We start from the raw sequence: 22,802 nt of genomic DNA, 5'->3' as shown, positions 1-22,802 counted from the left end.
GCGTAATGTATTACCCGTAAACGGTCCTTTAGTTTTAGACATTAATGTACACCTTAAGCTGAAGCAAAACGACGTCTGCCATGTCAATGTCTTTCGGCAGGACAATCTCATAGAATGTTATAGAGGAAGAACGTGTGCTAGTTTTTTAAGATTTTACTTTGGTGCTTCCTCCTACGTTTATAGTGCATCATAACCGGCAAAGTGCACGACGTCTCGAAGGTCAGCGTCAGAATCTTCCGGAGTCATGGTCAGCCGAGTATATAAGGAGCCGCGTCGCCGCTGAGAGTAAGTTGTCAGTTCAGTGAAGTTAAGTTCGGACTATTGGCGGGAGATTTAAATCAGACTTAAAAAGGGTGAAAACAAACATTTCGAGTAGCAGTAAGTGATCGTGTTTACTAGTATACGTGTGTAAATAAATTAGTTGACTGTTTTTGTGGATCGATTGTTTTAATTCATACCTAACGAACGGTAAAAAGACGTATAATAGAATATGGACTTTCGTAATTACCTTGACGTCTCTCACTCTTTTGCAATTCGTGTCTCTCGAGTTCCCGGCAAGCTGCTAAGGTTTTTCATCTACATGCTCGATCTACCGACAACGGAGTCAGTAGATCGTCGCTTTTACAATCCAAGAACAGACTTTCATTGAGGACCAGGCACAGGATTTACAAGATGTATGTGAGGCCAATCCTTACCTATGGCTGTTCTTCCTGGGCAGACATAAATAAGACACACTTCATTCTTCCGTATCATCATGGAAGCATTCTGGTTCATTAGAAACATCTTTTTGAACTTGAACAAAGAATTACTGCAAGAAGACTACATCACAAAACTAAAAATACAATACCTCTTAAAGGCGGTAACATACGACAATTCACTCATCACAGACTCTCAGAGACACGACCCAGGGACTATTCACAAACTACCGAGAGATCTGAGACGTGCCGAGGTCACACTGACCGCTTTGGACATGGACATGCAAATAAGGCATGACGTGCTTTAGGCTATTCAAACCAACTTCTGACCAAATCCAACAAATCAAAACGAGGGTATCTTGTAGATATCTGGCACCATTCGCTCTGGCTACCAACGTTTTATTAATCATTAATTAATAATTAACAATTAACTCCCTGGAATGGATTAAATTATGAATCTGGGCCTAAATTAATAATTGATCATAAGAGTTGATAAACTTTAATATTTATTGCCTGAAATAAATAATCATTAATTTACTCTCTAGAATTATCAAAATATGAAAGAATAATCAACTACCTACCTAGGATTGATGAAATAATGAATTTGGGGTCAAAGACATGGAAAACCGTTTAGAAATTATCATTTCCTGCCTGGAATAAAAAGAATCTAGAATTGATGAACTTTTCAATTCTAAAATTATAAGAAACATGGATTAAATAAGTCAATCGCCTGGAATGGGAAAATATGAATCAATAATCAATAGTCTGGCATTGATAAAACTGTAAATCTGAGGTCAAGGACACGATAATCAAATGCAAATTATGAGTTAATATTGAAATTAAAGAAATCATTAATGAAGTGCCTGAACGTGCGTAAAATCAAAGGTTTGCACATCAATTGCCTGTATCTGGCCTCAAACAAATAGGATAAACAGCCTTGAAATGATGACTTGAAATAAGTTGACTGCTGACCACTGGCTAGAGGTAGGAACGAGGAAATGAGAGAAGAGAAGAACGAAAAGTAGAGGGTAGAGAACAATCAATTGTTGGCTGAATAAGGAGATTTTTAGGGAGAATCCACTTCACATTCAAATGACAAGATCATGCTGCAATTAAACTAAATGAACATCAGATGCTTAATTAAAATATTGTTTAGTCGGTTTTGTTAATTAGACTCTAATCTTATTAATAAATATAATAAAAACAGTCCTATATTTAAGGTTCCAGTAAGTTTCTCAGCAAAAAGATCAGTAAGACTAACTAACAGCACTTCGATCAATTTACGGTGGGAATTCGTAGATTCCAGTTGGATCAAAGAAGTGTTCAATATATGTTACGATTCAGGGCATGTTCCTCTATACTCAATCACTGATATTGCTTTCCGGTTTAATCCTACTGAAGAAATGACTTTTCCTAAACGAAATATACCTATCAGGGTTAGTTCTTGTAGACTTCACCTTATGATATGAATTAATAAGTGATTTGTAGGTATATGACGTGAATAGCACAACCATCGAACCATGTTTTGTGGATAATATTGTTATTCATGCAGATTCTGTGGAATACAATCTGGACCTTGATGATCATATAGATTATGGAGATATTAAAGGAGGCGTAGAATATAAAAATCATTTTTCTATATTTAATAGAGGCAAATGCGATATCGCTCTTAAGTATACATTTTATTTAATTGTTTTCCCCTTATTTATTAGATAATATTTTCAGCACCGAACTGATCATAAACCCCTTGGAAGAACAGAACTTTGTTAGGGAGTATTTTAGGATTCAACCAACGGTGCTCGTAATAGGGGCACAAAAAACAGAACTTTTAAACATCGTGTTTCATCCGAAAAGTAATTTTTCCGTGTCAAGATTGTTGTTATTTGTTGTGAACATGCTGGAAAGCTTCCAGAGCGGCCATATTGTGAAAACTTATAAGGTGTTTATTAGTGCTACTTCTTTCATGCCCAGGTAAAAAATGGAATATTTACATAATATCAATTTAAGAGCTTCATTATTTTAGCTATAAACTGTGCCCCCAATCAGCAGTCAATTTTGGACACGTTCCTTTATCAGAGTCAAAACAGCTGCGGCTAGAATTAAGCAATCGAGGAAAGTTTCCTTTTAATTTTTCAATTATTAACTATGGCAAGTTATTAGAGTCCGGCAGCAAAAAAGGTAAACGATATTCACAAATTAGCAGATACAGTCCAGTTCAGAGATCTATTAGAATCTTTGATGTGCCGCGAATAGTCCGTGTGCCGGTGTTGCTTGTATTGTCTTATTACAATAATCCTCAAAATCAGTGGGATAGAGAGAGATACACAGTCACTTGCACAGTCTGGAGTAGGAATCGCTAGAACGCGGGTCTTTTATCTTTGTTTAATACACTGGCTGAGAAGAGGTGAGAAGTCTGTGGGTGCTGTAAGTGTTTAAAATATTGTGTAAGATGCTTGAACTTTAGTCCGCGGTCAAGTTTTTGAAATTATTTTCTTTCTAAAAATGGACATTTTCGAAAGAAAAATAAAAAATAGTGTAAAACATGGGGTTTTACGTATATTTAAAATAATTTCATAGATAGGCTATATAAAATTTTGCTATTTAAAAATGTATATCATGCGACAATAAATACGACATAGGCGCACAGACTATTTAGTGCGACACATCAAAGAGTCTAATAGATCTCTGAGCTGGACTTTACTGTTAAAAAAATATTTAAAGGTGGAAAGGGCTCTGAAGGTTCCGGTAAGAAAAAGCCAAAATCTGCAGATAAAAACGACCTTTCCGAGAAGAACGCCAAAGGCTCCGCCAAAAAGGGCAAACCTGATAAGGGGACTAAAACTAAATCGGAAACAAGCAAAGCTACATCAAAAACGTACACTTCTTTTTGCATTTTAATTTATAAGTTATCCAAATTACGGATTTTAGAGATAAAAAGAAGCCTACAAAGGCCACCAGGTTGGATCTAGGCAGATTCTCATTGGTGCCAGCTAGTGGCACAGTGGAACCAGGCCACTCATTCATAACAGACATCGAATTCCGCCCTAACGAACTAAAAGACTATAAAGAAGAAATCCTAATCAATATTTTAGAAATAGAGGACATCAGTCAGAAGAAGATAATAACTTTAAAGGGAATCGGTTGCGAGGCCAAGATCAACTTGTTCGACGTCGACAACGTGTTTACGGAACAGTATTTGGTTACCAAGATTGATGATTTTGTGCTTCCTAAAAATGTAGCGGAATATCTTTGTATAGGCATTAGTTTTTTATAACCTGTTTTCAGGTCGATGGAGTCTGCGTTTTTTCCTCCTCGGAGTTTTGCCTATATTTTATGTTGGTGTGCATTAACACCTCGTTTACCACCAGGTTATATTTTAAAAATATCGGATTTGTAACCTCACAAATTACGACCAAGACGGACGATGGAAATAAGCATTTTTTCTCGAGCCCTTCGAGTACGACTGTGATCGAACCGCATTCTACAAACTACGTGGAAGTTTCTTTTAGTCCCAAAACCCTAGAGGTAAGTATCAGGTATTCTTAAGTTGAACTTTTAAGTCCAGGCACTTGAAGGCATTTTAGGCAGTTCTACTGCCTGTCTTCCTAAGTCTCTTCCAGGAACTTGAGAGTCTCTAAGCATCTTTTCCAGAAGTTTGAGGCACTTTGGCTGCCTGTAAAAGACTCCTAAGTCTTCTGAAGTCTCTTTCACTCACTTGAGAGTATCCGAGAGTCTTTCCCAGGAATTTGAGGCACTCTGACTGCCCTTAAGAGACATCTACGTACCTTTAAGTTTCTTCTAAGAAATTGAAAGTATTTGGAAGTCTATTTCAGGTACTTGAAACACTTCGCCTGCCTGTAAGAGACTTCTAAGTCTTCTTAAGACACTTGAAGGTATTTGGGAGTCTACTCCAGGTATTTGAGATACTTTAGCTGCCTGTTAGAGAATTTTAAATCTTCTTAAGTCTCTTCCAGGCATGTAAAGACATTTAGGAGTCTGTTCCAGGCATTTGAGGCAGCTCGACTGCCTGTAAAAGTCTTCTTAGGTTTCATTCAGACACTTGAGAGTATTCGAGGGTATTTCCCAGGAAGTTGAGGCACTTTGACTGCCCTTAAGAGACTTTTAGGTACCTTTAAGTTTCTTCTAAGAACTTAAAAGGTATTTGGACGTCTATTTCAGGTACCTGAAACACTTCAACTGCCTGTAAGAGACTTCTAAGTCTTCTTAAAGCACTTGAAGGTATTTGGGAGTCTACTCCAGACATTTGAGATACTTTAGCTGCCTATAAGAGAGTTTTAAATCTTCTTAAGTCTCTTCCAGGCATGTAAAGACATTTAGGAGTCTGTTTCAGGCATTTGATGCAGCTCGACTGCCTGTAAAAGTCTTCTTAGGTTTCGTTCAGACACTTAAGAGTATCCGAGAGTATTTTCCAGGAATTTGAGGCACTTTGGCTGCTTGTAACAGATTTCAGATATCTGGGAGTTTGTTTCAGGCATTTCAATTACTTCGACTGAACGAAAACTCGTCGAAGAGAAGAAAAAAAGAATAAAATGCGCCGAGCCAGGAATAATAGAGAAACCTGGAGCTCATTCTACTATAGGTGGATTAGTAGTAAATATTTGTTTAACAGTCAAAGTAAGAACGAGTAAATAAAAGGAGAAACTCAATAAGGAAGTCAAAGAAAACATCAAGAAGGGCAAAGAATGATGCTGGATTAGCATAAAAGGGATATTATTAAATGATTAACGGCTCTCAAAGAAGAAAGTTACAAAAAACAAAAAAAGAGAAACTTAAAAAAGACCAAGGAAGACAGATGAACCGAAAACCCTGCATACAGCAGCTGGATCAATGGAAAAATTCTATTTCTTAGTAGGAACAATTTTTCCTAAGGAGATAGGTAGAAGGGAGATGGAGAGAGAAGCTGAGGAAGATATTGATAAGCTATGCTAAAAGGAAAGTGACCAAGGCCACTACTGAATCAGCGTCAAGGTCACGACTGAAAGGCGAAATTAGCCTTGATCTTTATAATCGTGAGAGAAATCCTGGCAAAAACCTTCGACATGGTCTATGCACTCTTACTAAATCAACATTTTCTTAACCAATTTTTTCTATAATGTAATGCCTTTCTATGGTTTTCGTCTACTCCATTTCTTCGCCACATATTGGGTACCAGGGTATCCCATATTTTATTTTGTATTGATACATCGTGTGGTTTGTCTGCAGCCGCTTTTCACAGGCCAAAATATTCTTCATTCATGCAGTTTATCTGAGACCACTATCTCGAGGTCAAAGAAATAGATTGGAATCAAGGAAGCATAGTCATTCTCTCTTTAACTAAGGCTTTGCCTATGATTTTTTATTGCATGTTAATGCTTAGGTATTATAGCTCTGAAGAAAGAAATTAGCCATTGTGCAAAACCGGCACAAAAAGTAGACTGTATTATTTTTTATTTATTTCTCTCTATTCCCTGGGCTTTAATATACTCCTATGGTCAACTCAGATCTTAGGTGCAGAAATCAGTCACGGTACAAGATGCGCATGACAAGATTGATCTAAAATTTTTATTTTTTAGGTAGTAAATGGTACCTTAGAAATATCTTATAACGCCTCCAAAGATAACAAACTAATAATTCAACTGCACGGTCAAGCGTGCGTTCCCCAAATAAAGCTTTTGAATCCAAAAGCTGACGAAAATGACGTGGCACATCTGGATTTTGGTCCGGTATGTGTCGGATATAGCAAGCAAGATCAAATAGCTTTTAAAAATGTCGGCTTGATAAAATGCAAAGTTATTGCGGAAGTATCTCGTCCAGATGTTGTGGCTCTCGTACCCACCTCGGATACTAAGAAAATGCTTAACCTACAAGAAGAGGATTGTAAGTTATTTATTTATATTGTGTAATTTGAAATGTCAATGATTTTTTCCAGATAATACGGCTCATATTATGGTAAATTTGTTGCTGGATGATATAGCCCACTTTCATATCATTTATAAGCCCAAAATAGAAGAAAGCTGTCAAACTTTACTAAGTTTGCACACAATTCGAAACCCTTACGAAATGTTTAAGGTTTTTTTTTCTAAATCTTATTTATAGATTAGCCTCGAACAAATTACTTTCAGATTCAAATTTCTGGATTAAGCTACGACAATAATGTTATAATAGAAAATCTAGAAGCTGTTCAGGTTCAGTCAAGTCAAGTGAAACTATCTAACACTTCCCTTGTATCTAAGAGCCCCATTGGGTATTTATTAAATATGGGGTTCAGGCAATTAAACAGACTTTCAAAGATCTCCTTTATCATACGAAACAGATCGAAATCAGACATTTATAAATTTCGATTTTACTGTCACACGGTCACGTTTATACCAGAACTGGGTCATTTGAAGCCTAATTCTTTTAAAGAAGTATTAGTGGTTTTTAGGACTTCAACACCGATAATAGTTGATAGGGTAAGTATAGTTGCAATAGTTGTTTGAATAGTTCACCTTTTTGGCTCCAAGTACCTTAAGACTGCTAGATGGCACCATGGTAAAAAAAGTGATGACGAGATAAATCATTTCTTTGAATGGTTTTCTTTTTAGATTCACTGATTTTAAATAATGTTTTGATGTCTGAGTCTTAGATGGCACCGTAGGTACACAGTTCAAATGCGACAATTTTGCTATTCATTTATCAAAAAGCACATTATTCGTAGTAACAGAGATATATCTGTATATCCTACGTAGAGTCGCTATACTAAAAGTCATTCATATCTGAAAGATGCCAAACTTCTCTGTGGTCATCAATAGATTCCCTCATCTCATAGGGAATTTATGTTGTCTTCAAAAAGCTAAACAAAAAGGCATGCTCTCCTTTTTATAAAAAGAGACCAATTTTCCAGATTTCAGATGCGGAATTTCCTTAAGATGAAAGATCTAGATCGATCATTCATTATATCTTCAAGCATCCCTTGAGTCTATCGTCGAACTACTACTTCAATATAGTTGTTTATAGCTGTTTCATTTATATATAGCGATTTTTAGGAAGAAATCACTTGCACCATTAACAAAATCGAATACACAAATCCTGACAAGAAGGCTCTATCCTGGGACGATAGACAAAAGTTAACCTACTATGTAGAAAGTTATGAGAACTCTTCAGATAGCTTGGAAGCATCTACAAAATACAGCAATACCGACAATAGATCGTAAGAAGTATTCAATATGCAGTGGTTAATAAAATGTAAAAAATCAAACTCTTCTTTAGCAAATCTATGGATTTCTCCTCTGCTATACCGATAACTAAAGCGATAATAGAAGGATCGGAGCCAGAACATACGACTGATATAAAAAGTCAAATTATTGTACCAATTTACTTGTCAATTATGGCTGATTATTGTAAATATTATTGTGAGACCAATACCATTCAGTTGGCCGATACATATGTTAATGAGGTAAATTATTCATTAGATTTAGGCCTTATGTATATTTTTCATGATGTTCAGCATTAGTTTTTTTTATATTGGAAGAAACGACCTGTTTTTTATGGCCACCACGTTCACCCGATTTTTGTTCTGGTGATTTCTTTTATCGGAGGCTGTGGGAAATGTATTTTATAAATAAAATCATGCGTACTTAAATCCACTTTGGCTAGGGGTATTTAATTACTGGATTTATCCAAACATGCTATTGAAGTAGTAGCGCCTTCTCACTGGTGGCATCGTGCAACATCTTCAGTCAGTTGTGTTGTCTGTTCTTTGACACTCAAATTGTTGCCTGTTTTTTGACACTGAAATTGTTGCTATTTGTTATTTTAATAATTTCAAACTTAAAAAAACAAAAAAACGCGTCCAAAAGTCTTGCGTAAGAGGCGTGTGACAATCAGCAAGCACTTCCAAACCACTAAACAGGCTCTAACTTTCAAAACTTCATAGGGTTTCAATCAAAACTTGTGTGGGCGTCTAGTATGAATACATTAATTGATTTATACACGTTTTAAACCACTGCAACGGATCTGGATAAATAAATAGTTCACTGACAACCCACATATCCGATTTTTGATAAAAACTTCATTCTTTTAAGTGGTTTTTGATTATCACATGCCTCTTGCTCAAGATTTCTCAACGCATTTCTTCTTTTCACCATAAAACTATTAAAATAGTAACGATTTGTTTGTCTAGGATAGCATTAGCAATACAACTGACGGAAGATGTTGCAGACTAACGCCGGAAGAGTCGCTTCTACGCAAGAGTCGTGAATTTAAGTCTTATCGTAGGACCATTATTTGCTAAATTAATGCTTCATTCTTCTTACATTCATTAATTATAAAAATATTTTCAGGAGAGCTTTGAAAGTTTTAACTTGGAAAACAGAGGAACAGTCCCGCTAACAGTAACCTGGACTATCATCAACAAGAATTCTATTATACCTTTGAAAAGGTCTAATTCAGCAAAACTTTCTCCGTCAATTTATTTGTCAGGTATATTGGTCCTGGATAGCCTTTTAAACTTCAATATTCATTAAAGCATTTTTAGATTTTGTGACATTTAAAAGCTCAAGTTCATTAAGCTTAATGTCCCATGGTAGTAATGACGCGCAAGAATCGTATTCAGCGATTACAATCGATCCAGAGATCGACACTATTAGGCCAGGGGAGCAAAAAACCTTCAGCATCCATTTTAGACCGGAAACTCATGGAATGTTCGAGGGCATTATAAAGTCGAGCATTCCAGAACTCGATCCTAGATTTCAGGAATTGGAAATTGATATTAGGGCACAAGCTTTGCCTATTCAGTTTTATTTTCAACTAGAGAATGGAGTATCGACTAATAAAAATGTCAATCTAACCTTCCAGAATGTTGGAGTATCTACTGAAAGTATAAGGTTTGTTATTAAAAATATATGTGAGCTATAGATTGATTACTACTATACTTTTTAGGAGATTATTACTAGTGAACACAAGTGAAAAGCAAGTGAATTTCAAAATTGTGGCCAAAGAAAGAAAAGAGTTCTCTTATTTTATTTGCGATTCCCCCAAGGGACACATTAATAAAAGTAAAAAGTGCGTTGTCTCATTTACCTTTCGCCCTCCGGTATTCGGAACATTTAAGGAAGAATATTGCTTGCATATTCCCGAAACGAATATTAACAAATTAATTTTTCTGGAAGGAGTTTGCCAAGAACCCAAGGTTTATTTTACAGAAACGAATATTCCTATGAAGCCAACAGTGCAGAAAGTTAAAACTTCGCGAACAATTAATTTACGAAATGACGAAGATTCTCACATTTCCTTTAAGTTTATTAAAAAGTCTTTATATTCAGAAAGTCAGCAGGAGAAGCTTGACGTGTTCCCGATTGTTGGGAGGCTAAAACCTCACAGCAACAATGAAATAAAGTAAAATTCACACTTTAAAAATGTTTTTTAAGTTACCAGCAAATATTTTAGGCTCTCTTTTACCTCAAAAAATATAGTAACAACAAATTTTCACGTGAGATGCCTAATAGAGAAATTAAAACTACCATTGAGTTTGCACGTGTCGGCGTGTTGTCTCAAAATCGAGCCAATCGTTTCCCTTATTGATAAAACTGGTGTAAAAGTCACTTTATTTGAAGACAAAGTGAACATCGTAGACTTGGGTTATGTAAGATTTGCCTATTAACGTTTAAATGCATTAGTAATAGCTCTCTTTATCAATTTAGACCTACAAAGGACGAACAGACCCAATACGATTTGACATTTCCAATCGTGGCAAAACGGGAATGTTTTACACTTGGGAGTTTGATCTCAAACCGGTTGCACATTTATTTCATATCAGTGTCGATCCAGAGAAGCATTTCTTGAAAAGTGGGGAGAACATCGTTACTTATCTTAAGGTTATTCCGTTGAGGAATGGGCAGTTAAAGCAGTTCAGGATTGCTCTCAATGTAAGTGCAATAATTATGGTTTTATCAGACGTAGACGCATAAAACTTTTAGTTTAGAATTAATAAGTTACTCATAAGCATGCAACATCCTTAGATATCCTAATTTTCTTTTATCTCAACATAATAGTCCGGGAATTTAAGAATTTTTATGTGGCCTAGACTATATGTAAGCCAACATTCTTAGTAGTTGAATAGAAGTCCATATTTTGTAGGAAAATGCGTATATAAAGATTACAAATAGGGGAAGTCTTTATCTCCAAGAAAAATGCATGTAGGTCACTTAGTTAAATGTATTACGCATTTCGGCTGTGCAAACAGCCATCATCAGATACAGAACATTACAAAAAACATATACGTTCACCAAATAAAACAAAAATTATTGTTTTTTCCGATAACGGGTAATTTTTGTTTTATTTGGTGAACGTATATGTTTTTTGTAATGTTCTGTATCTGATGATGGCTGTTTACACAGCCGAAATGCATAATACATTTAACTAAGTGACCTACATGCATTTTTCTTGGAGATAAAGACTTCCCCTATTTGTAATCTTTATCAACATTCTTAGTGTTCGATTAGGCGTGAATTAAAACATTTGATGCACAAAACTAGTCAACTGATTTATTACACTCGTAGGCACTAAACACAATGACTTAGGGCTACTAGAAACAGTGTATTTATTTTGTATTACTTATTTCGATTTAAAAGACGCGCCATTATTCAGACTTGAACTGTCCAGTAGCCTCCTAGCGGTAAAGACTCCAATGTTTCGCCAACTTTCTACGATCTCCAGAGATGTCGCGAGATGTACTTGCCGATACATTCATAGTAAATATAGGGAAAAATATCTATTTGTTTCTCTCTTTCAATATAAATTAGCGAAGTTAGAGTCTAGATAGATTAGAGCCTTCATAGGCAGTCGCTTGTTAGGGGTTAGATCAAATTGTTCTCGAAAAGTGGAGTAAAATTGTGCAAAATTAGTAATAGAGAGAAATTTCTTGTCTATTGGTGTATCGCCGAGGCCTATTTAAAATTAAATGATCCATAAATGTGGAAGAACTTGTCTCAGCGAAATTACTTCCTAAGCAGGAGGTTGATAAGCAATTAATGCCATGCAAAGCATGTTCATGCCAATGGTTATAATTGCACCAAATGCTAGCCGTTATTGGACTACCCTGGCTCTGTGTGAACGAGCATTATTATCTAGAAATCCTAAATTGAGTTCCAAACTCCAACGCTTATCATTTGCGATAATATCAATGATGTAGTGTGCATAAATTCCACCTCTCATTACACCTTAACTCCGTATAGAAAAATCCACACTAGAGCATTATGCCTCTGCCTCAAAATGGATGCACCTGTGAAACATTCTTGGTCTTTAAATATGAACGTCTGACAGGACAAAGACAAAAGCGATTGTCCTAGGTTTGTTTCATTTCTTAATCTATGATCTTATTTTATTTGTAATTCCAGTCAGTTGAGTCAGTCGACCAGCTCTGTCTCCATCGCCTGGAATTCCAGGATTTTTACTTTGGAATTCTTGATCCATGATTTCATTCTCTTTATAATTCCAGGCAATTGAACCAGCAAAACTAGTCTATTTCAATGGACTTGAATTAAAAAATAAAGGATAAACGATTTTATAGTCCTATAATTACAAGAAATTCCAGGCATTAACGGCAATTTCAGGGCATGGATTCAACTGCCTGGTATTTCTAATCCATGATTTTATTTTATTTATTATTCCAGGCAGTTTTCGAATTACTCTGTCTCCTGGAATTCCGGAATTTTTCAAACTTCAGAGAGATAATTACCTCAACTGCCTGAACTTGAAGATCCAGGGATTTCTGGTCGTGGTCTCAATTGCCTATAATTCTTGACCTATGATTTTATAAAAAAATGTATAGTCCTTAAAAATCCAAAATATTTTCGATAATTCCAGGCAGTTAAAGTAATTCCGGAACGTGATCTCAGGGCATTGGCACCTGGTGTTCTTGATTTTCTTTTTTAATTTTATATGTAATTCCAGGCAGTTGAGTGAGTCGATCAGCCCTGTTTCACGTGCCTGGAATGTTGGGATTTTTTCATAGTCTCAACTACCTAGAATTATAAAAAAAAACTATAAATGCCTCTATATATGTATAAATAACGTATATCTGATCAGAACTCTAGGAGTTGAGGTAAATCAGGATGGTGCGCCTGAAATCGTTTATCCGCGCTAAGAAAGGCGGAATTTCTGATATACTTCTTACATAAATAAAATATTAATTTATTCTTAGAACATTAAAAGGCCTTTTGATGTTCTAAGAATCTACCAATTCAAAGTACTTATAAGGGTTTATTTTACTCTGGTATAGTTGTCGCAAATTATAACCAACCATTTAGGTGTGAATTAAAACAGTCAATACACCAAAATAGTCAACTGATTTATTACACACGTATACATCAAACACAATGACTTAAGACTACTAGAAACCTGTATTTATTTTGTACGATTTAAATGACGCGCCAATATTCAGACTTGAACTGTCAAGTGGCCGCCTAATGGCGAGGGCTCCTTATATATTAGGTAGACCACTGTTTTGCTTCAGCTTTCTACATATGTCCAGAGATGTCGCGAGGTGTGCCCGCCGCCACATATTAAATATAAATATATAATAAAAGGCACATCTGTTTGCTCCCTTAACTTACACATTATATATTACAACTTAATTTTTTTTAGATTATGTATGGTCCCACTTACACAATCCATCTCAATGCTATAGCCGACAAGCCAAGCTACTCATTTTCATTTAATTCCTATGATTTTGGATATTGCATGACCCAAACTGGTGAAACCAATTACTACAATACCACTTTAATTTTCAAAAACCTTGATAACAAGGTTAATTTGTGAGTTAGTTCTAAAACGAAGGAACCTTTGAAGTGTAAAATTATATATATTTTAGACTAGAGAATCTGTTCGAAAAAACTGAATACTTGAACGTGGATTTTGGTTCGAGTGCTGTCCCACCCGGGGAATCCCGAAATATACCCATACAATTCTATCCTCAAAAAGAGGGTCACTACAAAACAGATATAGTTCTCTTAGTTGGAGGTATCAGGGAGCTGATTCCAATCAAAGGGCAAGCAGTGAACGTAAAAATTGAACTATGTAACCCCAAAGATAAATTCATCAATTTCGGAGAAGTTCTTACGCATACCGTCAAAAAGTATAGGCTGGGTGTAATAAACAATTCTCCTGCAAAGATCGAAGTACATTTTGATATTTATGATAATTTGATTATTCACACGAGAAAGGTCGAGAAAATTCCCAAGCCTTCCATAAAAATGCCTGTATTACCTCCACCGCCACCCAAGGAGTAAATATTTGTTGAATCCCTAACTCAACTGTTCTAACTTTAAGTTTTATAGGAGTAAAAAGGGCAAAGGAGAGAAAGGTCAAAAACCCACAGACGAAAAGAAAAAATCAGAAAAGTTAAAACCTGACAAAAAAAGTGACAGACCTAATCAGCAAATGAAAACCCTTAAAGAGAAGCAAGAGGAGTAAGTTTCAAATAAAAATGATAAGCAGGATAATGAAACAAATTTTAGGGAACGTATAGCAACAGAGCTAGCACTAAAACAAAAAATCGAAGAAAGACAACAATTTCTTAAATGCTTCACAATAGTTCCAAATATCTTTGTTGACCTACCACCACGGGGGAAAAGTTTCATTGACGTCATGTTCTCGCCTAACAGAAAAATGGATTTCGAAGAAAAAGTAGGCTTTAATAAAAAAATAAATAAATTTTTGAAAACTTCAAATGTTTTTTTAGATTTATTTCGAAATCCAGGATTATGTTGAGCCGTTATGCGTCATCAAGGGATCCAGTGTTAGTCCAGAATTCATACTGGATAAAAATGAGCTGCTGTTTTTTGGAGTTATTTCAGGATGCACCACTAGTCAAATAATATCATTGAAAAACATCGGAGACGTTATGGGCAGGTATGGATCCATTTTATTTATTCACTACTGAATCATATGCATGCTAAAAATTACGTAGCACCTAATTGAGTTCTCCTGCAAGAAAGATACGTCATATTCAATGGGTCAGTTTTACTTTAATTTTCCATACTCAAATGCCCATCAATTACTATAGTAAATCTGCTCAATTTTTACAAATAGCACAAGTTTTTCCCATAGTTCCCAGAGAGCACAGGATGTCTAATAGACATCCAAAATTAGTCCAATCGTTATCATGTCCAAGAACAAGAAATGGATGGATGGATACTGGATAGCCAAATTTGGACATCCAGTGGATTACTGGTTTAGAACATCCAGGTGTACTGCAGTTACTGTTTCAAGTTGGAAATATGCATTTCTACAAAAAGTAATAAAATAAATACTTAAGCAACGGTTGATGTATTTTAAATTATTTTCAAAAAGTAATTGAAGTCGTTTGACATGACTACTTTTTTGTATGAATTAAGTTAAAAACACAAAAATTAAATAAATCCATGATTTATGTTAATTTTAGAACATTATTTTACTTTTAAAACACTGGGTTATAACGGGACTGAACCAGAAACTAAAGGAATGAGAGCACTTTGAAAATTCGAAAAAAGCTATTTTTTGACCTCATTTTTGAGCCCAAAAATGGACTAAGAAAATGCGAGATCTCGGCTAATATAAGAGCTACGATCTTGCAGATAGCCTCGTTGTATTTAGAAGGACGAAACTAAGACAAAACCGTTGGAATTTTCCCAATAGTACCAATACAAGCCGAGCTATCGACCTCCAAAGTGGGGCCGACAAAAAGCTTAACGAAAACAACCTTCAGAAAATACCTTCGACGCACTAATCAAAAGATACCATTCAAAAATTAAGAATAATATAGAATAAATTTATTTTGGCTATGTTTTCTAATACGAAGACCCATTTAAGAAAATGTGTCCAAAACTGGTCCAAATAAGTGTCCATTCTGGGACAAAAATGGATTCCAAATGGACGTCCAAGAGTGCGTTGTTCGACTGTCCCTTGGACATCCAATGGACATCATTTGCATCATTTTTGATGTCCATAAAATAGACAGTATATCCAAAAGGGAACAGCCATTGGATATCAAATGCTCTCTGGGTTAAGACTAATAATTAACACAATTGCTAAATAAAAAACTTCACAAAAACTGTTTGAAAAGACAGCAATTGAAATTGACGATTACTGTAAATTGGTTGACAAACTGTGTGTTAACTTAAATGCTACTTTTAGCTTTACCTGGACAAAGGAAGATCGTAAGAACTTCTTCACTATAGAACCGAAGCAAGGGTTTGTGATGCCTAACAACGATATTAAGATCAAGATAACATTCTCACCAAAAGGAGAAAAATGCGAATACAAAGTTAAGGTTGCAAGCAACTGGCATGATTATCACATACTTTCGTTACTCTTTCAAAATATTTTTCAGGCTCAGTGTTGCATTAAAGAATTTAAAGACAGCAAACTCTGTTTGATTCTTAAAGGAAACTCAGTAAGAATACCGGAGCCAACTGCCACGATACAACTAAAATGTAACGTCCGAGAAAAAGTCGTGGATCGCGAATCTGTTGTCATTTCAAATCAGTAGGGAGGTGTAGGTCTTTGTATAACGTTATTTAATAAAATACATCTTGCAGTAGCGCGGAACAAAAGCTGCTTACAGCAGAGATATCTGACGAAGCATTTTCATGCCCAAAAGAGATAATTGCTATGCCTTTTACTGGAACTAATGTGGTGATAACCTATGCCCCTAAATGGATGACTTCTCCAGAAAAACCAAATGAGGTAAGTAGTGAATTTTTTTCTGTAAAATCATATGAGTCCACAGTAAGCCTCATAAGTAGTAATGCTTAGAGTGTTTATTATATTTATAAGCAAACAGAAAAATTAAACTCCTGCTTAAAACCCTTCGTTAAGTCTATTTTTAGATGCCCTGGCCATTAGAGAAGCCGGATGTAAACGCACCCTGCTTTGGAGCTCTTTCGCTCCTTCATCTACGCATGTCAGAAGTGACAAAATTATGAAAATATTTCCAGTGATTCCCAAGCTATGACCAAAAATGCCCGTTAAAAAATAAAAGTCATAAAATTGTAATTCGGTTTTAAAATCTTCAAATTTGGTGACCTCTGAACCTTGGATGACAATATTGCCTTTAACTCGAAATGTTTTTGAGGCACAAAAAATGTTTGTATATGTAATTATTCGAAAACAATTGGACTTTTTTATGTGTAATTCTTTTTAAAATATTCCAATTCTTTCATGGGAATATTTGCAATACAATTGAGAAATTGATAAATTTTTTTTTTAAAAGTGGTCCAACCAAAAATGCTCTTTCTTTGCAAATCTTGAATTCAGAGTGATGTTTATACACTGAAATTCATCTTCAGGAACTCCACTATTTTGTGGAGAATCAATTATGAAAATATTTCCAGTGGTTCTCAAGTAATGACCAAAAATGTCTACCAAGTAATAAAATTCATAATATTACAATTTGGTTTTAAAATCTTTAAATTTTGTCACTTCTGGATCTTGAATGACCAAATCTGCTTTAACTCAAAAAATTCTTAAGGTACTGCAAATTTTAGTATATTTAGTATTATTTGAAAATAAATGCCCCTTTTTGTGTTTAACCTAAAAATATTTCAAATATTTTATAGAAATATTTGCAATGACTGAAAAATTTAGTAACAAAAATTGCCTCAACCAAAAACGCCCTTACTGTCCAAATATTTAATTCAAAGTGATGTTTCTACCATCAATTTTAACCCGAAAAATCCTACTATTTTTTCGTGAAAAAATTATGAAAATATTTTCAGTGGTTCTCAAGTTATGACTATAAAGTGACTTCACCACCTATCATTTAAAACCTAAAAATTTCATTAAAATCTCCAGAGATGTTTTTAATACAGTGGGAAAAATTCCGTTTTTTTTACAAATTTCAACATCCTGTATATACTCTAACATTTTTGACTAGTTGCACGGGGACACCTTGTATAGAGGCGGTTTTAAGACCTGATGATCGCCTCTCAATTTGGCAAAACACGTTTAATCATTAAATTCCTGAGACAACTTTGTGTTGTTTTTCGTCAAAAGCAAATAGGGACGCTTTGCAGGAAAGGTTGTGATAATGTGTGTAATATGGAGGCCTTAGTACCACTTCCTACGGAGAACAACTTCATTTTGATATTATTTGTTCAAATTGTAGTGATAGCATGAGTTGCTCAAGGATTAAGTTAAATTTGCATTGCTTTTAAAAAGAAATGGTCCTGAGTAAACGCAGTAAGAGAAGCCTGGTGGTATTAAGAGTCACCCTTACTGATTGTTTATGTAGAAAGTGTTTAGCGTTCAGGTATTTGCGTTGCTACGATAGTCAGACCCATATAGTACCTGCAATTCTCTAATTGTAAAGTACTGTTAACAGAAGTTCGTTGGTTTCTTCAGTTTTTAAGCTCCAAGATGCCCATGCATTGAGCTAATAACAATATTTTTTAGGGTCGTCTGTTTATCAAAATGCCCGATGGCAGTGGCCTAATTTACAACCTAATAGGCATAGCAAATCCCCCAACAATAAAAGGAAAATTTGAGAAAGAAATCCAGTGCAAGAAACAGTTTTACCAGATCATCCCCATCCAAAATTGGCTTAATATTCGGCAAACTTTCCATGTCGTTACAGAAATGATTTCTCCCGTAACCACCAAGTCTTTATATAAAGTAATGGGATTCAAAACGATCGAACTAAACGCTCTGGAGTTGAAAAACTACAAGTGGGGAGTGTACGTTATTAATGAAGGGCAGATTGATTTTAGGGTGACATTTAAAAACTTGCAAACTAAAGAGTATGAGTATTTCGAGGTCAATTTAACGGTGCTTCCTAGTAAGCCAATCGCTGCAATTGAATTTGTTACGAGGGTAAGAGAGCCACTTACCAAGCAGATCACCTTGGAAAATCCCGTGGATGTGGCAATAGTTTATTTGTTAGACTGTTCTGCAAAAAATGTTGTAGTGGCCAAAGTTGTTAATATGGAACCTTATACAACAGTAAGAATAATTTTTAGAAATTGGGACTTTATGTGACTTTTTTAAATACTTATAGGCTAAAGTAGATGTAACTTACGAGCCCTTATATGCGGAAAATACATCGACTGTGCTTGAAGCAAAATGCGAAGAATTAGGGACCTTTACGTTTTCTGTTATTTTAAAAGCTAAATCAGCCAGACCCGAAGAAAGATTGACAGTTATTTCTGAGTTGGGAACCACAACTTCTAAGTCTATTTTATACAAGAATACTTTTGATAAACCTGCTGAATTTACTTATAAGGTGAATGACGAAAATAATGCTTTCAGACTTTGGTATGACAGTCTCTTTTAGTTTGACGATGAAATTCAGTTTTTGATGGAAAAATGTCCGGTAGTTCCAGCAGGTGAAACTGCCAAAATTGTGTTTAGTTTCGATCCATTTAATCTTGGACCAACAAAAACGAACTTGCATTTATATTCTTTAGTGGCTGGAGAATATTTGTAAGGATGATTATTGACCTTTATTCATATTGCAAGAATAATTATTTTGCTTGTTTTCAGGTATCCTATTGAAGCCGAAGGAACCCTTCCCACTCCCAAAGGTCCTTATATAGTAAGACCCTCTCAACACACCATCATTGAGTTTAAGAATCCTTATCTTAATGACAAAGAGTTTAATTATTATGTCGAACCTTCAGAGATATTTGAATGTATTTGTGCTGAAACCAATATAAAATCAAGAAAAACAGAGAACTTTGAGATCTATGTGAGTTCTGGGATCGAAATAGAACTTGATAGTACAATAACAGGAAAACTTATCATTTATCCGGCGGGCTCTCCCGAATTACAATGGAAGTACTATTTAAAGCTCTTGCCCTAGTGTAATAGCAGCTAGAGAACACAAAATATTTAATTTTATACAAGCTTAGGTGATCAAAAAATATTTTCTAGTGTAATATTCTATATATTTTTTTTTTGTTTTTTTTTTGTTAATTTGAATTATTTTATTAGAATAAACGTCTTTTATAGCCACACTCATGAGGTTTAATTCCAGATTTTCTGCACACATCCTCCAATGGATGTCCTGCATTGGTCCAAACTAGGACAAAATGTCCATGGATTAATTAATATTCATGGACTTCCTCTGAAGGATAATCTTGTACAAGTCAATGGATTTTAAATTTCTTTATTCAATGAAGTTTGACTGGCCTTCCAAAAGATGTTTTGAAAAGTATAGTTAGTTTACATGAGTCCAATGACTAGTTTTGTTTTGAGAAACTATTGGACAAATACCAATGAATTAATGAAAACTCATATTTTTTCAAATCCATCAGACGTTCATCTTTTTAACAAATGTATAGGATTTACGTAAATTTAAATATCAGGGATTGAAAAAAGTTAAAAGCCATTGAAAAACCACTGGACTTCTATTTTTCTATATTCATTAAACGTCCATCTCTCTTCGAAAACTGGGTCTTCATTACAACGACATATATTCATTCATAGACGTCTTACGGATTTACGAAATTCTTAATCTCATGGCTTCAATAAAATAAGAAGTCATTGATCAAACCACCATAAATAACCATTGGACATTACCCATGGATGTGTAGAACCAAGGTAGTATCGTTTAATGAACCTGTTTTGCAACTGTATGGATGTCCCATGGACTTTTTGCACTGAAATTTATCATTGGACCTCCATCCACTTTTGGTTTCGTAGTTATTTGGATATATTATGGATGAGGAAAAGTTACTATCCGTTGGACTTTCTATTTTAAATATTCCTTTGCATCAATAAATTATCTGTCTAGTGGAAAACTTTATTTAATGGTCCTATTATTGTATGGATGTCCATATCCTGTGATTAAAATTTTCTTAGTTAAAATGAATATTTCAAATTTTAATGCGCTTACCTACTAATTCTAATTTCGAACGTTCAGTAGCAAAACTTACGCAACTTAATATTTGTCGTATAATTGATATTAGTCATGATGAGAAAAAATCACTAAGCAAACAATGCAACCATAGATTAATTCTTGCAATCAAACAAACGCACATTTACGCCAAAATATAAAATGGATTCAAGTAGATTCACCTTTAGGTTAGATCTGTCAATGTCAGGTGATGACAGCTTCACCACTTAAAAGACTTAATACATAACCAAACTAATTTTTAAGAAATATAAACAAAAATAAAAGTCCAACTACAAACCTTTTGTTCTCCATTTTAATAAAAGAATGGATACCTTTAAAACTGCAGATAAAATTGGACAAGTAAGATCCCACGCAGCCAAAGAATTAAAATTAAGTTTTCCAATAGGGAAACAAACATCAGAACACTTTTTAGGCGGTGACCTGGATCCAAATTGCCTTTATGAATTTAGTGATCCCCTTGTTCGCATTGAATACCCAGGACTAATTAAAAACCCGGAGAAAGCCTTGGACACATTAGGAGGTATTCGGTTAATTGAAAATGCAATTTACCACAGACAACCCTTGCAAAAAGAGAAACTTACATTGAAGTTCCATCCTAACAATGTGTACATGTTTGGCTGCCACTCTGACTGCCATGAAGAGCTAGGATTTCTTGTTAAAATTAAGGAGAACTTGAGGACCAAAGATATCAGCTATGAAATATTGGGTGCCACGAATTTAGCCTTTAAATTTGAGAGGATGTGTGACTTTCAGTATCTGCCTATAAAGGAAAAAGAACCAAGTGAAAATGGTGAAGTTAGTGAATTCATTTACAATAAAATTTTTAGAAACCAGCTTCCTACTTTAGAGTGGATGCTCAAAAATGACAGCCCTTTATTTTTAGTGCCTGGTAGATATGCTAGGTTTGACCAGCCACAAAACTTAGTTCAAGCAGGAACCACAGATTTATTCAATAATATTATTAGAAATTCAGGCCGCACAACTGAAACCAAATCCCAGGCGCAACAAAAGAAACAGAAAGAGAGCGGAGTTATTCAGGTTAATTTTGGTGACAATGTTGAAGTGCCACAAAATTCAGCTCCGAATGTCTTTGATGTAATTGCAGCAAAGAGTTTACAAGTTCCATATGAACGTGTCAAGAAGCTTTTTGATGAAAGACCTATATGGAGTAAAGTGGCTATTATACACAAACTTGGAATTACTTTAGAAAGTGCCAAACATATATTACCATGCTTGGCCTATTACTGCAACCAAGGCCCTTGGAGAACTGCTTGGATTAAATTCGGCTATAACCCTACAACTGATTTTAACTCTCGTATTTATCAAGTTCTGGATTGTCGAATAGGTTTAGCTGAAGGTGCCCAACTAAAAATTAGAACAAAAAAAGGAACCTCACGGGTATTGGCTGAAGAAAAACATGTTTCTTTAACAACTCCTCAAGAGTCATATTTTGTGTTTAAACCCAATGTTATTCCACCGGCCAGACAAATGTTTTATATGTTTTGTGATATCCATGTGCCAGAAATACAGGAGATGTTTAGAAAGTTACCAAAGTTGCCCCCTTCAGCCAAATGTAGCCCCATGAGCGGTTGGTTACCACTTAAATTTCATGAACAGTGCAGGGAAATTGTTAGCAAATGCATCTTTAAGGCAGTACATGAGGAGCTACTGAAAGAAAAAAGACATCAGGCCGAACAAAAAGCTGATAAATCAAATGTTGCCACTTACTGCAGCCAAATGTTAAGTAATATAAGAAGAGGGGTGTCTCAAAGTGTTGGGGAATATTCTGGAAGTCAAGAAAACTTGGAGGAAATACACGTTAGTGACAGTGATGAAGAAATAGGCGAAGCCCAAGTAGTCAAAAGCCTCCCTGAGCGACTGCCAGAAAATTCCGATGATGAAGATGAGATAGATCAAGATGATTCTGATCTGGATATTGACATGGAAGCCGTAGAGGAAGTAAATGAGTTAGTAGGATATATGTTTCCGGGTTAGTAAATGTTATTTCAATATTATGTTTTTTATTGTATTAAACTTAGTATAAACTTTAAGCAAAAATATGTGTTATCAAATAAAGTGGCAAACAAATTACATCTCATTGGGACAGTAATAAAAAACATTTGGCAGTTTTCTTGGCTCTTGTAAAGGCATTTGACATGGCTCATTATTTATTTATTTATACTCTTACAAACACATTTGAAATGTAATTATATGTGGGAGTGCTTACTGGCTTG

At 35.0% G+C, this 22,802-nt stretch overlaps 2 protein-coding genes across 3 annotated transcripts in view; both read left to right on the top strand.

Annotated features, from left to right (window-relative positions):
* LOC126745731 (hydrocephalus-inducing protein homolog) overlaps nucleotides 1–19,666 on the top strand; it is a 44,113-nt gene extending 24,447 nt beyond the window's left edge. Inside the window, exons 35-63 of one of the 2 annotated variants that reach the window (XM_050453711.1) lie at nucleotides 1,916–2,131; nucleotides 2,184–2,368; nucleotides 2,421–2,666; nucleotides 2,719–2,873; nucleotides 3,417–3,570; nucleotides 3,624–3,930; nucleotides 3,981–4,220; nucleotides 6,269–6,572; nucleotides 6,625–6,764; nucleotides 6,818–7,147; nucleotides 7,721–7,884; nucleotides 7,944–8,130; nucleotides 9,017–9,155; nucleotides 9,211–9,559; nucleotides 9,615–10,070; nucleotides 10,122–10,317; nucleotides 10,376–10,600; nucleotides 13,320–13,489; nucleotides 13,546–13,959; nucleotides 14,012–14,143; nucleotides 14,192–14,360; nucleotides 14,416–14,585; nucleotides 15,849–15,984; nucleotides 16,045–16,199; nucleotides 16,253–16,400; nucleotides 18,108–18,653; nucleotides 18,709–18,933; nucleotides 18,985–19,133; nucleotides 19,194–19,666. In XM_050453711.1, the coding sequence (XP_050309668.1) occupies nucleotides 1,916–2,131; nucleotides 2,184–2,368; nucleotides 2,421–2,666; nucleotides 2,719–2,873; nucleotides 3,417–3,570; nucleotides 3,624–3,930; nucleotides 3,981–4,220; nucleotides 6,269–6,572; nucleotides 6,625–6,764; nucleotides 6,818–7,147; nucleotides 7,721–7,884; nucleotides 7,944–8,130; nucleotides 9,017–9,155; nucleotides 9,211–9,559; nucleotides 9,615–10,070; nucleotides 10,122–10,317; nucleotides 10,376–10,600; nucleotides 13,320–13,489; nucleotides 13,546–13,959; nucleotides 14,012–14,143; nucleotides 14,192–14,360; nucleotides 14,416–14,585; nucleotides 15,849–15,984; nucleotides 16,045–16,199; nucleotides 16,253–16,400; nucleotides 18,108–18,653; nucleotides 18,709–18,933; nucleotides 18,985–19,133; nucleotides 19,194–19,512 (6,726 nt within the window). In that variant the 3' untranslated portion in view covers nucleotides 19,513–19,666. Of the gene's footprint in view, nucleotides 1–1,915; nucleotides 2,132–2,183; nucleotides 2,369–2,420; nucleotides 2,667–2,718; nucleotides 2,874–3,416; nucleotides 3,571–3,623; nucleotides 3,931–3,980; nucleotides 4,221–6,268; nucleotides 6,573–6,624; nucleotides 6,765–6,817; nucleotides 7,148–7,720; nucleotides 7,885–7,943; nucleotides 8,131–9,016; nucleotides 9,156–9,210; nucleotides 9,560–9,614; nucleotides 10,071–10,121; nucleotides 10,318–10,375; nucleotides 10,601–13,319; nucleotides 13,490–13,545; nucleotides 13,960–14,011; nucleotides 14,144–14,191; nucleotides 14,361–14,415; nucleotides 14,586–15,117; nucleotides 15,177–15,848; nucleotides 15,985–16,044; nucleotides 16,200–16,252; nucleotides 16,401–18,107; nucleotides 18,654–18,708; nucleotides 18,934–18,984; nucleotides 19,134–19,193 lie in introns of those variants that run through there. The other variant, XM_050453712.1, reaches the window with a different exon arrangement.
* A 1,132-nt stretch (nucleotides 19,667–20,798) lies between these two features.
* LOC126745825 (general transcription factor 3C polypeptide 5) lies at nucleotides 20,799–22,697 on the top strand. The gene has a single exon (XM_050453843.1). It carries the CDS (start codon nucleotides 20,872–20,874, stop codon nucleotides 22,561–22,563), a length of 1,692 nt encoding a protein of 563 aa, XP_050309800.1. The 5' UTR covers nucleotides 20,799–20,871; the 3' UTR covers nucleotides 22,564–22,697.
* Nucleotides 22,698–22,802: the final 105 nt, after the last annotated feature.

Source organism: Anthonomus grandis, chromosome 16 (assembly GCF_022605725.1).
Source record: "Anthonomus grandis grandis chromosome 16, icAntGran1.3, whole genome shotgun sequence".
Classification (NCBI taxonomy): Eukaryota; Metazoa; Arthropoda; class Insecta; order Coleoptera; family Curculionidae; genus Anthonomus; species Anthonomus grandis.
This window is presented reverse-complemented; position numbering and strand designations above follow the sequence as displayed.